Here is a 13,530-nt window from a genome sequence, read left to right on the forward strand (position 1 = left end):
TTTCTGGAACTGCTGACAGTGAGTGACCGGCCTTCTCTCACTCTCGCGACTGCAGTGAGGATCGACTCGAACCGAGCAGGAGAGGGACATGCCTGCATCGTGGTTGAATCCCACATCACGTCCAGATAAGTGGCTCTCTGTACTGGAGAAAGCACACTTTTCTTGGCGTTAAGTCTTAACCCCAGCTCTTTCATTTGAGCAAGAATGACATCTCGATGCCGAACCGCCATCTGCTCCGATTTAGCTAGTATCAACCAATCGTCAATGTGGTTGAGTACACACACTTCGTGAAAGTGTGGGGTGAGAGTGCAAGGCCAAACGGAAGAAACCGGTAAGCTTTTTCCCCCAAAAGCAAACCTCAGGAACTTCCATCCATCTTTGGAACGATGAAGTACCAGCTGTAGAACCCAGACTGTCTGTCGAGAGGAGGGACCACCCCGAAGGCCTCCTTCCTCGAGAGAGTGTTAACTTCTTGTTCCATTACCAGAGCCTGCTCGGGGCCCACCAGAGTGGGAATGACCCCGTTGAAACGAGGCGGAGGAGAACCGAACTGATTCGGTAGCCTCTTTCTACAGTGTGCAGGACCCATTGAGACACATTTGGCAGAAGTTTCCACGCTGCCAAAAAGGTCTACTAAGGGAATCAGTCTCTCGAGACTGACCTCTGGTGTAACTAAAGTGGTTAGGTCAGTGCCCTGAAGCGGCGAAGCGGCAGGGGACGGCCGAACTAGCTGCTCTAGAAACCTCAGAAGTGGTAGTGAACCTCTTAGTACCGCTATGTTTCCGGGCGGTGACTGAGAGAAGTGCTCGCCGGAGACCGCTGCACCCTGAAGCACCGTAGGTGGCAGGCTTGGCAGAACGATCTCCTGAGGGCACTGAGGAGAGATGGGCACCATATAATGAGGTGTACACCGCTCTTCCCCAGAGGGGCCTGCCCTCCGAAGTCCTGCCGGAGACGCTGCGCCCTGAAGCACCGTAGGTGGCAGGGTTGGCAGATCATTCTCCGGAGGGCACTGAGGAGAGAAGGGCACCGCATAATGAGGTGTACACCACTCTTCCCCAGAGGGGGCCGGCCCTCAGAAGTCCTGGGCCCTAGGCGTCAGGACGTTTTAGTCGAAGACTACTCAGCGAGAATGACGGTCCACAGATCCGCTTTCCGCTAGAAGCCTTTGGCTTGAGAAGTGACGCTCCCTACATGAGGAGATGGAACACGGTTGGTTGGGGCTGCTCCCGCCCAGCAGCCCGTTGACCACCTCAACCTCCTCGGAGGAAGAGAGGTAAACGCGCGTGCTCTCACTCGAGAAAAATTTATTTAAAAAATGTAATTTATTTATTTTCCAATAGTTCTCATAGTTCTAAGCTATAAACATTTGTACATTTAGTGGAATGTAACTATACAAATATAAACATTTGTACAGTTAGTGGAAACCCTGTGTCTTATGTGTGATGTAATCTAACATCTAACTAAAGTAACCAGACAAATCTTTTCACAAGGCCACGTTACCAACAATTTGTGTGTGGAGAGGATAGTGCTCTCCTCTACTGGCCATCACGTGTCACTACATGAACTCTAGGATCATGTGATACAGCAGTATCTACAGAGTGCAATGGATTTCTATTCCTAGTTTTTATTTTATTTTTTATCTACAGCAGTTTAAAAGTCCAATGTCCATGAAAAATCTGAAACAAATAAGTCTGTATGAGATGGCAAAATTATGGAAGCTCATTTTCACCACATAAGAGAAACACAGGTCAATTATAATTGACATAAAAAGTTACAATTATGAGATAAAAAGTCAAAATTATAACTTTAAGTCAAAATTATTAGATAAATATAATTAACTGATGACTTTTAACTCATAATTTTAATTTTTTGTTAGTTTCGTACTTATGATGAATGTCATTATTTTGACTTTTTATCTCATATTGTTTATTTTTATCTAATCATTTCTAAAAACTTGCATTTTCTTTGAATGACACTAAAAATCACTGACCATTATTCTCAAAAATGTTTTCAAATTAATTAATTTAATAATTCAAATGTTTCCTTTAGTGCAAAGAGAGACAGAAATTGAAAACATGATTAAAAAATACAGAAATTGAAATGACAAACATTCAAATCATTGTCTGTATAAATTGCATTGCTATTGTATTTTTAAATTACGTAAATCTGGATAAAGTGATCATCATGTGACTATTGTCTATGCTTGTATCTCTGTCAGTTACAGTGTGTTCTGTCCTACTGCTATTCAATCTCCTCCCTTGAAAGTCACTGTATCCTGTGTTCTTTCTCTCTCTCTCTCCCTCCCCCTCTGTCCATCCATCTCTCCCTCTTCTCATAACGGCTGCAGTCTCTCTCCTCCGCAGGCATCAGCACGAGTCGTGTAGTATCAGACTGGATGATGCAGGACTGTCTGCTCAGGTACAGTATCTCTCATCTGCTTTATCTCCCTCAAACAGCTGCATGCTCCTCCTTGATCATCCGTGATGTACTGTGGGAGTGTTGTGCTGTGGTTTACTGTGCTGTATCTGTGGCCTTGAGGAAACTATGATGTCTTTAATGCTGTGCTCTGTAAGACACTTTCCTTTAGCAGCATGTTTTAACTTCTCTGCTTTTGAGATAAAGTTTCACAGGACAGATGAAGTCTCTTGTAACTTTTTGAAGACTTGTGGAGCTCTGAGGGAACTGGTATTCATAATAATAAAAATATGCCATAGTTAATACATAATGCTATGTTTGCATGTGAACCGTTTGAACGGTCAGTTTAGAATGAAAGATAATCAGACTACTTATTTATTTATTATTATAGGGGTGTGAATGTCATTATAAGAAGCGCAATATATTGGTGACCATTTAACCATCAATACTGGACAATAATTTTTTTATTATAAGAAATAGTATAATAAATTATTATTATTATCATTACTGTTGCTATTATTATTACTGTTATTAGTCTGATTAGGGTGATTGCTTTTATATATTATAATGTCATTGTATATTAAAATCTAAAAATATATAGTGACAAAAAATTTAAGAATATATAGTGTTTTTAAAAAAATATATATATATATTAGTGCACTCAGATATATGTACTAAAACTGAAGTGTGTTTTCAGAAACGCATTTTTATTTTCTTTTTATATGATTTATAATTAGATGTAGGTTATGACGATCAACAGAGGCAGTTGGAGAATGAGCAGACGGCAGGTACATAGTTTTAATGAAATTGAGTGTAAATGAATCATCACATCAATAATGCTCTGATATGGTTCTCTGCTGGAGGCTCATGGCCACATGTCGATCGATAACACTGCTGGATAGGAAGGGTGGGGGACATGCGGAGTGCTAAGTGGTCTGATTTGGCCATCAGTCAGAATGCTTACTCATCTCTTTGTGCTCATCTCTGTGGGAAAGTAATGTATGTCATCTGGCCTCTAGTGCTTTCAGTGGGGAAATTCGACACTTATACATATTGATTTGCTTGTGCAGCATGAAACATCTGTCGAGAGCACAGACATCACTGGATGAATCTTACAAATCCTGTCAAGAACATGTCCGGGTCATATATCTGCCCCAAAATAAACTGGGTAGGGTTAAGGGATCAAGAATATGGTCATTCAGAATAAGGCATTATAAGTGTTTTATATGTACTAATACTTACTGTATCCTGTCTCAGGACGCGCATGATCCCAGTGAGGGATGAGGAGGCAGAGTCTCAGAGGAAGGCCAAATCACGGCAGGCCAGACAGACTCGACGGGCTACACAGGTATGACCCAGTCACTCTCACAAAGGAAGAATATGACACTTCTGTATGCGTTTCTTAGACTGGATTACATATTCTCTAAAAAAAAGAGGATCAGTCAGCTGGTAATAATCATAAAATAAACCAGTGACCAATAAACGTGACCCCAATGCAAAGCTTAAAGCTTTCACTTAGAAAAATGATCCATAATTACTATATATAAATATATATATATATGGGCTAGCAGCAAGACGAACACTGCAACAATATTACAATGTTAATAGAATTATAATTAATTTGCAATCTAATTTAGCATTTAGCATTTTTATTATTTTATTATAACTAATGGCTTATGCTCACTAGAAAATTAAAAAACAATCTTCTGAAGCCATTTTAGCAAGTCTGTAACTATTATTGATGGCAATATGGCACCAGTTTACTAGTTTAACTTACGTTCATTGAAAGAACACCGGAATGTTGACAACAGAGAATATTGGACCGCTCAGTTAGAATCATAGTGTGCACCTGCTTCAGATGCATTTCCTCATTTTTAATTGTCTTCTCCTTAGGGAGTTACCCTCTCAGAGCTGATGGAGGCAAAGAGAACCTTCAGCCCGTCAAAGCTGAATCTGCACACAGGTGAGGCGTGTAGGTCCGCAGAGGGACTGTGTCTTCAGAGAAGAGTCCTTGAGGACCCGACAGAAAGCAACCTGTCTCGGAGGCAGGAACAGCAGGCTGAGAAACATGAATGTGACCACCTGGATGAGGTGAACTTAAGATAGCACAACCACATGCAGTTTACTCCAGGTGTAAATAATCAGCTTTATCAAATATGCACAAAAGACTAAAATCATATATATATAGTGACCCCACAAGTTTTTGGAGACATTAATCACATTTAAAAATGTATGTATGTGTATGTGTGTGTGTGTGTGTGTGTACATACATACATTTTTGTGTGACTATAGTGTGACTATAGTGTGACTATATACTGTATATATATATATATATATATATATACTGTATATACAGTATATACTTGCATATAATATAATATTACTGAAACAATATTTGTGTATTTGAGCATTCGCTTTCATGAATGTTGCTTAAGTACACTTTTAATCATTTAAAAAAAGTTTTACATTTTAAATTATTATGATTTAATAATATTACACTTATTACACTTACAATAGTACACTTATTTTGATGTGTTGACTAACATACTAAAGCACATGCAAAGTACTGGATTATAATTTTAACTGTGGTGTGTTATTCTATATTACATTTAAAGTTAATATATTTTAAATATATTTAACCTGCAACTTCATTACGAAAGCTCAATTACTGATATATTTAAATACATGGCATACAAATTACAGTGTAAATGATAATACTACTATATTTACTACTACTAATATACTACTATAACTATATTTTGTAGTTTAGCATAAATATTATATATTTCAAAAGAACATTTAAGAAATTATGAAATTACATGTAAAGATGTAATTTCAACTAATTGCATTTAAGCAAATGTAAACTAAAATATATTTTCATTTAATTACAGTGTAACATTCAACTGAGTTTCTGAAAAACATTCAGTTCACATTTAATTGTTTTCTTTTACATTGTTAAAAGAACAATGTATACTTAAATGTCCAAATTGATTTAAAAAAAAAATTTTTTTTTAATTGTGGTAGTATGTTATTGATTCATTTATTGATTCATTCATTCTCCAAGCAAGGAAACTGGAAAAGAAGACCAGGAACCAAACCTGAAAGGTCTTCTTTTTGCCTCTCATCAGTTAAAGGAGCGAGTGGTTTCACCCCCAGTCTAAAGAGTCACAGCACCTCCATAGGTACTACTGCACCTTAAAGGGGTCATATGATGCCCATTTTCCACAAGTTGATATGATTCTTTAGGGTCTTAATGAAAAGTCTGTAACATAGTTTGGTTAAAATTTCTCAATGGTAGTGTAAAAAACCACCTTTTTTTACCCTGTCAAAGACAGCTCTTTTCAGATCAAGCCGTTTTTGTAGCATTTTCCTTTAAATGTTAATGAGCTCTCCTGGCCCCGCCCCTCTCTTCCGAGCTGCTCTCACAGACTGTTTACTTTAGCTGTATTCATCGTGAAACTTGCTAATTAGCACATTATTAGGAAAGGCGATTTGCAAAGATTCATTACAAAACATTATACTCACTTCTTCTGAAGATGAGGCTGGATCACGAATGATTCGCGCCAACAGAGACAACATTAATAAATAAATCAAAATTACACTACACTACAGTTTGTGGTCAGATAGACATTTTAATGTTTTTGAAAGAAATCTTTGATCAAAAATACAGTAAAACTGTAATATTGTGAAATATTATTTTACAATTTTTCTATTGTAAAAATATTGTAAAATGTAATTTATTCCTGTGATCAAAGCTGAATTTTCAGCATCATTACTCCAGTCTTCAGTGTCACATGATCCTCCAGAAATCATTCTGATATGCTATTTGATGAAATAGAAAGTTCAAAAGAACAGCATTTATTTGAAATAGAAATATTTTGTAACATTCTAAATGTCTTCACTTTCATTTTTGATTAATTTAATGCATTCTTGCTGAATAAAAGTATTAATCTTACTGACCCCAAACTATTTAATGGTAACATATTCCCCAACACTATTTTTGCTACTTTTAAATACTTTTGACATGTACCTTTGTACTTTCACACATGTAAACAAAACTAAATGTGGATACTTTTGTACTTTCACTCAAGTATATTTTTAAAGTATAAATTATTCATGACTGACTGTGCATAAAGAATTTCCACAGTGGGATCAGTAAATAAAACTTTTCTTCTTTGTATGATGCTGCATACAAACGACTAGTTGACAGGATAAATCCAAGACATCTGCAAAACTGACCAGCACAACAGAAACAATTACTGAACTGAAAGCTCTAGACCAGTGGTCGCCAACCCGTCGATCGGTTTATCAGTCCCAGTAGATCCCGAAAAAAAAAGTAAATAATAACAAAAATGCATTACATTTATGGGGTTATATGTATCACTGAAGGGAACTGTCTTGAGAAAAGTTTCGATGGCAATGGCATTTTCTTCTTCTCCGTATAAAGCGCAGCTCTGCTTTGTTTAACCAAGCGGTAACCAAGGAAACATTATATTGCGGTCAGTTCATAAGCAGTGTTGCCAAGTCCGCGGTTTTCCCGCGGAATTAAGAAAAGAAAATCTGAATTCTGAATCAGCTATGATCGGCGCATCACTATTTAAAATACTAAGTAAAAGGCCTCAATTTTGAAGTACAATCTGGGATGTCTTTTTCGATCAATTCTTCAATAGGTAGATCTTGTCTTTCATAAAGGCCGAGGTCAGGGATCTAGGGCCTGAAAAGGTTGGTGACCACTGCTCTAGACCTTTCCATCCCTGTGCTTTAAGTACACATACTTGAGGATTCAGTGTTTGAATACTCAATCGTAAATTCGACAGAAATGAGACACAGACTTAATGAGACCATCTCCTAATCTTCTCAGTATTTCCCAAGGAGATCACTAATAACCTTGACCCTTTGCTATGTCCTTTCACAAAAAAAAAAAAAAAAAAATCGGAATTTATTTTATGCAGTTATTGCGCTTTCACACCACTAGATGAAGCTGCTGCATAGTTTTATAGTCTATACAGCATGAACATTTTGGCCTAGTAGAAAAATCCTGCTATAAAGTAATCTATTATTCTTAAATTCTCACATTATATCGCCATTACACATTTTTATCAGGATAAACGTTGTCCTGTCTCCTCTGTACTGTCGGTAAGGCTCTATCAGGCAGAGCTGAGTTTGGAGAAGCGATCTTGCTATCTGCCTTTAATGAACACCTGAAGAGTGTGCAAGGGTCTCCTGACATTCCATACCATGTAGGGCAAAATGACCCGTCTACAGCCTCTCTCTCCCCACTCTTTTTCTAATTCTCCAAGCCTTCAGTACTGTAAGCTTAATATGTCATATAAAGTGAGGGAAACTAATGAAAATAAAATAATAAGAACAAGCCTGCACTCCAGAAGGCAACAAATTAGGCGGAGGAAAGAGAGAGAACAAAGACAAAACCTATATGTGGCAGTGAAGTTATCCTTGGAAAGGTACAGTGAATCTCTGTCTCAATCCGTCAGCTGGCTCTCGTCTGATTCCAAGCGCTGAATGACTCTGGGAAAGCCGCTGTGAAATAGGAGAAAGCTATATCGGTCGCTGATAATTAACACTGATAGTCATGGACGGAGCTGCCCACTGCCTGCTTCAGCGTGCCACATGAATGTAAACTGAGTCATATTACTGTCAATGATGATGAGGGACGTTTAGCCGTGAGCTGTTGCGTAAATGTATGTGTGTGTGTGTGTTTAGTGCATCTATTTCTGTGTGTTTTACAGGCAGCAGTTCTCATCACCAGCTTGATGGAAGATGTTTCAGTGTAACACTATCAAAGCGTGTGCCGATATCAAGCTGTTTCAATTCATTAAAACTTTAAACATGCGTTCAACAAACCACATTTATAATATCAATAAAAGAGAAGCGTTAGGGCTACTTGTGGTTTTCGCAAAATATATATTTTATGGTTTAATATTTGAAAAAGAAGAAATGAAGCTATATTATTCCATAAATATTAGTTTTGTAATTTTACAGTTGTAATGTAAATCAAATTTATTATTATTATTATTTCTTAAACACTTGATTTTTTTTTTTTTACAGTGAAATATTACAATTTCATTTTTAGAAATGTTTATATTTAGTAGTAGTAATTCTTCTTCGTCTTCTTCTTAACATTTATAACGATAATGATGATGATTATTTCATGGCCATATCTAATTTTTTTTAATCTAAAATTGGGTTTTTATATCAAGCTGTTTTAAACATTTTTGTTATTTAAATCTGAAAACATTTGGCAGATGCTTTTATCCAAAGCGACTTACAGTTAAAGAATACAACAAGCGATTTACCATAAGATAGCAATAAACACGAGAAGTGCCTGTTTTACAAGGTTTCAGTCATCGTTCAAAATAGTAAAAGCTAGAAAAGGAAGTGATAAAGGATAATAAGAGAATAGAAAAAGTCAAGGCATAGATAAAAAAAAAAAATTTTTTTAATGAGGAGGCAGTTAGGTGCTCACATTATACACTGAACAAAATTATAAACGCAACACTTTTGTTTTTGCCCCCATTTGTCATGAGCTGAACTCAAAGATCTAAGACTTTTTCTATGTACACAAAAGGCCTATTTCTCTCAAATATTGTTCACAAATCTGTCTAAATCTGTGTTAGTGAGCACTTCTCCTTTGCCAAGACAATCCATCCACCTCACAGGTGTGGCATACGCATGATCCTTCAGAAATCATTCTAATAGTTTACTGCTCAAGAAACATTTGTTCTTATTATCAATGTTGAAAACAGTTGTGCTGCTTAATATTTTTGTGGAAAGTGTGAGACATTTTCTTCATAATTTTGAACAGTAGTATATTCACTTTAAATTAGATACCATATTAAAACACTCATAAGCTCATTCATTCATGTGAGCTGTGAGACGAGGAATGATTGCAATAGCAAATACTCATGTATGTATATTTTATATTATGACAGACCATTGATGGGAACGATTCATTCCAGCAGCCCTTTTGTTTTCATCTCATTTTATCTCACTGTTGGGATGCGGATCTCAAAGATTAGTTGGTGTCCTGAATCAAGAGGACAAGTAGAGGACACGCACTGAACCCGAGCGGATATGAATGTTCCATTTGGAAAGTCATGCAAAGAAGAATAGGTCAAGTCTGCTTAACCCGAAACGCAGATGCAGCTATTGAAACGTTGGCTCCCAGACTGAAATCCACTGTCTTAAACAAGTCTCCCAAGGCCAGTTTCAACCAGCTTACTACGTCCAGGCCAGTGGAAAAGGAAAGCCATTGTGGCCGATGTGATGAGGTGCACTCTATGGCTCAGCTTCACCTCTGCAGATGGCTTTGAGTTCTCTTGCATTATTAGCCAGAAACAGACAGGAAGAAAGCATGGGAACTGCTTTTAGAGTGCGGACCAGCTCCAAAACGTATGTGCTTGAAATGGACTCTTAATGTTAACTGCCTTCAAATTAAACTTCAGCACATCATTCATCCTGCATCGTTTGTGCTTCAGACATTAATAAAAGTGAATACCACAAACTGTCTTGAAAGATTGTATAACTACAGATTTAAAGAAAAACATTTCCAAAAAGTTAATTGTCAGGTTTTAAATAATAAAACAATAGATGTACTGCTCAAAATAAAGGAATAGTTTTTTTCATGGTAACTTCATCCCGTCTGCTTCAGTGTCAGTATTCTGTCATATTTAGTTCGGCACAAAGGCTGAAGTTGAAGGGAGTGCAGGACAAGAGATATGAATTGAGCTTCACTGTGACAGAGCTCTAACTCACATGAGCTCTGACAGTTAGCCTCTTCATTCAAATGTCATTTCAGACCAACTTCATGACACATATACGGCGCATCTGCGAAATGCTAGTGGGCAGTTGGGGGCCGGACCACTGTAAGCAGTTTTTGGGCCCAGTGCAAAATCTTCATCATGGATTCATCATTGTTTCTAGTATGTGTCAGTCCACGTCTGTACAGTTTGCACATACTGAAACACTGTCAAAAATGTTTTAGACATTACAGGATGATTGACATTTTGGTACCTGTATATTTTATATTTCATATCTTCACATACTATATCATTACTTGATATAATATTAAAATTACAGCCTACTGTACTTGAAATGCAACGATCTGTGCTTCAGTTGAAAATATAAACAGCATAATAACATTAACTAAATAAAATGTAAGATAGAAAACCCTAATAATAAAATGTAACTATTTAAATAAAATATAATCAAAAGTATAATCACTGGGACTTCAGAGAACATCAATTGACTTTTTTGTTTGAAGTTTGAAATTTGACAAAAACTATTTTAACAATCTTTTACTGTAAAACTACATGAATTTTGTTAAAATATAGATTTTCTCTGTAAATTATAAGGTAATTCATACTATTTCATTTTCTAACACAACTATTTTTAAAGCCCATAAAAACAGGTGTTTTAATTTTCTCATCCTCATATTGTTCTAAACCTATATTTCTTGACTTTATTTCTTCTGTGAAAGTTTTTTGTTTTCCTCAGAACTGTTGGCTCCTTTCCGTAATTACAATGAATGGGGGCTGAGAATTTGAACTTCAAAAAATCACTATAAAAGTACTTCATATTACACATGCACTATATTTTTCTGAATTTTCTGAAGTCAATATACAGTATAACAAAAAAACGTTTTTGCATCCTTTTAAAGTTTAAAATCCCCGGTGCCCATTTATTGTAATCACATGGAAAAGAGTGACCAGCACTTTCTTCAAAATCTCTCCTTTTGTGTTTTACAGAAGACAGACAGTTTTTAGAACAACATGAAGGTGAGCAAATGAAAACAACTTTACATTTCTTGGTGAACTATCCCTTCAACCAATGAATGAGTTTTTACTGTAACATTTTCACTATCATTTCTTGTGTTTGATAAATAACCAAATAATAGTGAAATAAAGCAGCTGGTACTGAGCCAGAGAAAGAACAGAAGGAATATGAGAGAACAAATAAGTGAAAGGACTGTGAGATTTATGAAGAAACTCTCTCTCTCTCTCTCTCTGTGTGTGTGTGTGTGAGAAAGAAAGAGAAAGAGAGATTGTGAGAGAGTGACGGAGCTGAGTGGGACCGAGTGAAAACAGTATTGTTCTTTCAGTGTTTGTGTGGAGTGATTGTAAGTAGTCAGAACAGTGAGGGAGGCTTTCAGCCGTCTGTAAAGTTAACAAAGCAAAGTCCTCTCCTTATTTAGCTCTCATTGTGCGTCTGTGTGAATGAGTGTCAAAGAGAGAATGTCAGCCGGAGGAGACGCGACTGTTGTTTATGCGTTTGTGAGTGAGGGAGAGGGACGGAAATAGAGGGAGGGGAGATAGCGAAGCGGAGAGGTGCTTCTAATTGCTTTCATTTTTCTCTAATGACCGCCGTGCCTCGAGGAGGAACGGAAACCCAGATCGGCTGTCAGTCTCAGCACACACACTGCAGAGAGGACTCCTCGTTTGCACCTGTTGAGCGTATTCGCGTCCAGCAGTCATGGCCGTCTCCACAGCTGTGTGAGAGGGTGCCCGCGTCTATCAGGGATCTTCCTATCTTACAGGAGAGAGATGTCATCGCTCTATTCGCGCAGCAAGGACCTTTCCTCTCGCTCCAGAAAGTCCCTGTCCGACTCGCCGCCCTCCTCCCCGTCCTACAGCACCAAAACCTTCAGAGTAAGAGCCAGCTGTGTTTGCTTTGTGTTTGTCACAATAACACTGACGTTTCAATAGGCAGTATTGTACTGTCACTGGAGGATACACATGTCCTCGTGTTACAATGTTTAGGCTATATTTTAGTTTTTTTTTTTTTGTCTTCAACAGCAGTCAAAGCAAGTTTTATGGGTTAAACATTTTAGTTTTCAAGTGCTTATTTTGTTTATTGTGGTGATTGTACAGTTGAGTCCAAAAGTCCACATTGAATATCTGGGATTTTTTTTTTTAGTTCAAATCTGTAAATAAACAGTGCTTTAGGATTTTGAGCAATTTTGAGAAATTTAAAGCAAAGTTTAAATGTTAAATGGCAGTATTTCTAGGTCACTAATCAAATTTAAGTAAATTTGTGACATTGATCATGTGACATGTTTTAAAGACTTGGGAACATGATCATCAGGTTTTACACAAATTTATGGCATTCATGCAGCTCGAGTGCTGCTGTCATTAAGCCCGACATATGAAATAATAAAAATCTATTTACTTTTTAAATAGGACACAAAATATAAAATATAAAAGTCTAAAAAAATCTAAAAATAAGGTTTGCATATTTGTTTTGTATCGTATTTGATACGGCTTATGTGACTCGTATGAAGCTCAAACTTGAGGAGGAAAAACACCTCAATTTTATTCAGAGGCCCAAACTGAGCAAAAAATGCCATAATTAGGCAATATGGTGCAGTTCCTGATATTTATATGCTCAAAAAGTAAGATGAAATCCTGATCTTGATTCTTAAATGAGCTTAAATGTAAATCAGTGAGATCTTTTTCACTGGAGGAAGCATGATATTTAAATGCTTAGTTTTATGATCAAAACTAGTTTTTTTTTTGTGCTGGTCAAAACATATAATGCAATGCAGTATAATGATGATTGAGAGATGAACAAATAAACGTTCCTCAAAAGCCCGATGGATTTGATACTCATATTTTAATGTTGTTGTTTTTTTTTCTTATAATAATCAAGTAAACATAAGTTGCATCAGTCCAGTAAGTGCTTATCTTGAAATATTACTGACAATATAAAAGTTATTCTAAAGTTTACTTTTACAGTAAACATTTCAAAGCAAAATGACACGTGAACCTTAACCTGACGTTTTTACAACAGTATTTGCTAAAAAAGTGTGAAACATCAATCATTCGACAGAAGACATGTGGTATTTGTGACCCTGGACCACAAAACCAGTCATAAGGGTCAATTTATCGAAATTGAGATTTCTACTTCATCTGAAAGCTGAATAAATAAGCTTTCCATTGATGTATGGCCGAGATACAACTATTTGAAAATCTGGAATCTGAGTGTGCAAAAAAATCTAAATATTGAGAAAATCACCTTTAAAGTTGTCCAAATTAATTTCTTAGCAATGCATATTACTAATCAAAAATTAAGTTTTGAAATATTTACAGTAGGACA

The 13,530-nt window shown here is 36.6% G+C and overlaps 2 protein-coding genes across 5 annotated transcripts in view; both read left to right on the forward strand.

Moving 5' to 3' along the window:
- Window positions 1-4,524, forward strand: part of LOC107707365 (bone morphogenetic protein 7-like) — a 55,989-nt gene extending 51,465 nt beyond the window's left edge. The window contains exons 7-9 of the mRNA XM_016511353.1: window positions 2,351-2,421; window positions 3,676-3,766; window positions 4,312-4,524. Of these exons, the coding sequence (XP_016366839.1) occupies window positions 2,351-2,421; window positions 3,676-3,766; window positions 4,312-4,524 (375 nt within the window). The remainder of the gene's footprint in view (window positions 1-2,350; window positions 2,422-3,675; window positions 3,767-4,311) is intronic.
- A 6,975-nt stretch (window positions 4,525-11,499) lies between these two features.
- The window catches only part of ppp1r12b (protein phosphatase 1, regulatory subunit 12B), a 31,786-nt gene continuing 29,755 nt past the window's right edge, over window positions 11,500-13,530 (forward strand). For all 4 annotated transcript variants that reach the window (XM_016511369.1, XM_016511367.1, XM_016511368.1 and 1 more), the window contains exon 1: window positions 11,500-12,083. In XM_016511369.1, coding sequence (XP_016366855.1) covers window positions 11,979-12,083 — 105 coding nt within the window. In that variant the 5' untranslated portion in view covers window positions 11,500-11,978. The remainder of the gene's footprint in view (window positions 12,084-13,530) is intronic.

Source organism: Sinocyclocheilus rhinocerous, unplaced genomic scaffold, assembly GCF_001515625.1.
Source record: "Sinocyclocheilus rhinocerous isolate Xijiao unplaced genomic scaffold, SAMN03320098_v1.1 scaffold625, whole genome shotgun sequence".
NCBI lineage: Eukaryota > Metazoa > Chordata > Actinopteri > Cypriniformes > Cyprinidae > Sinocyclocheilus > Sinocyclocheilus rhinocerous.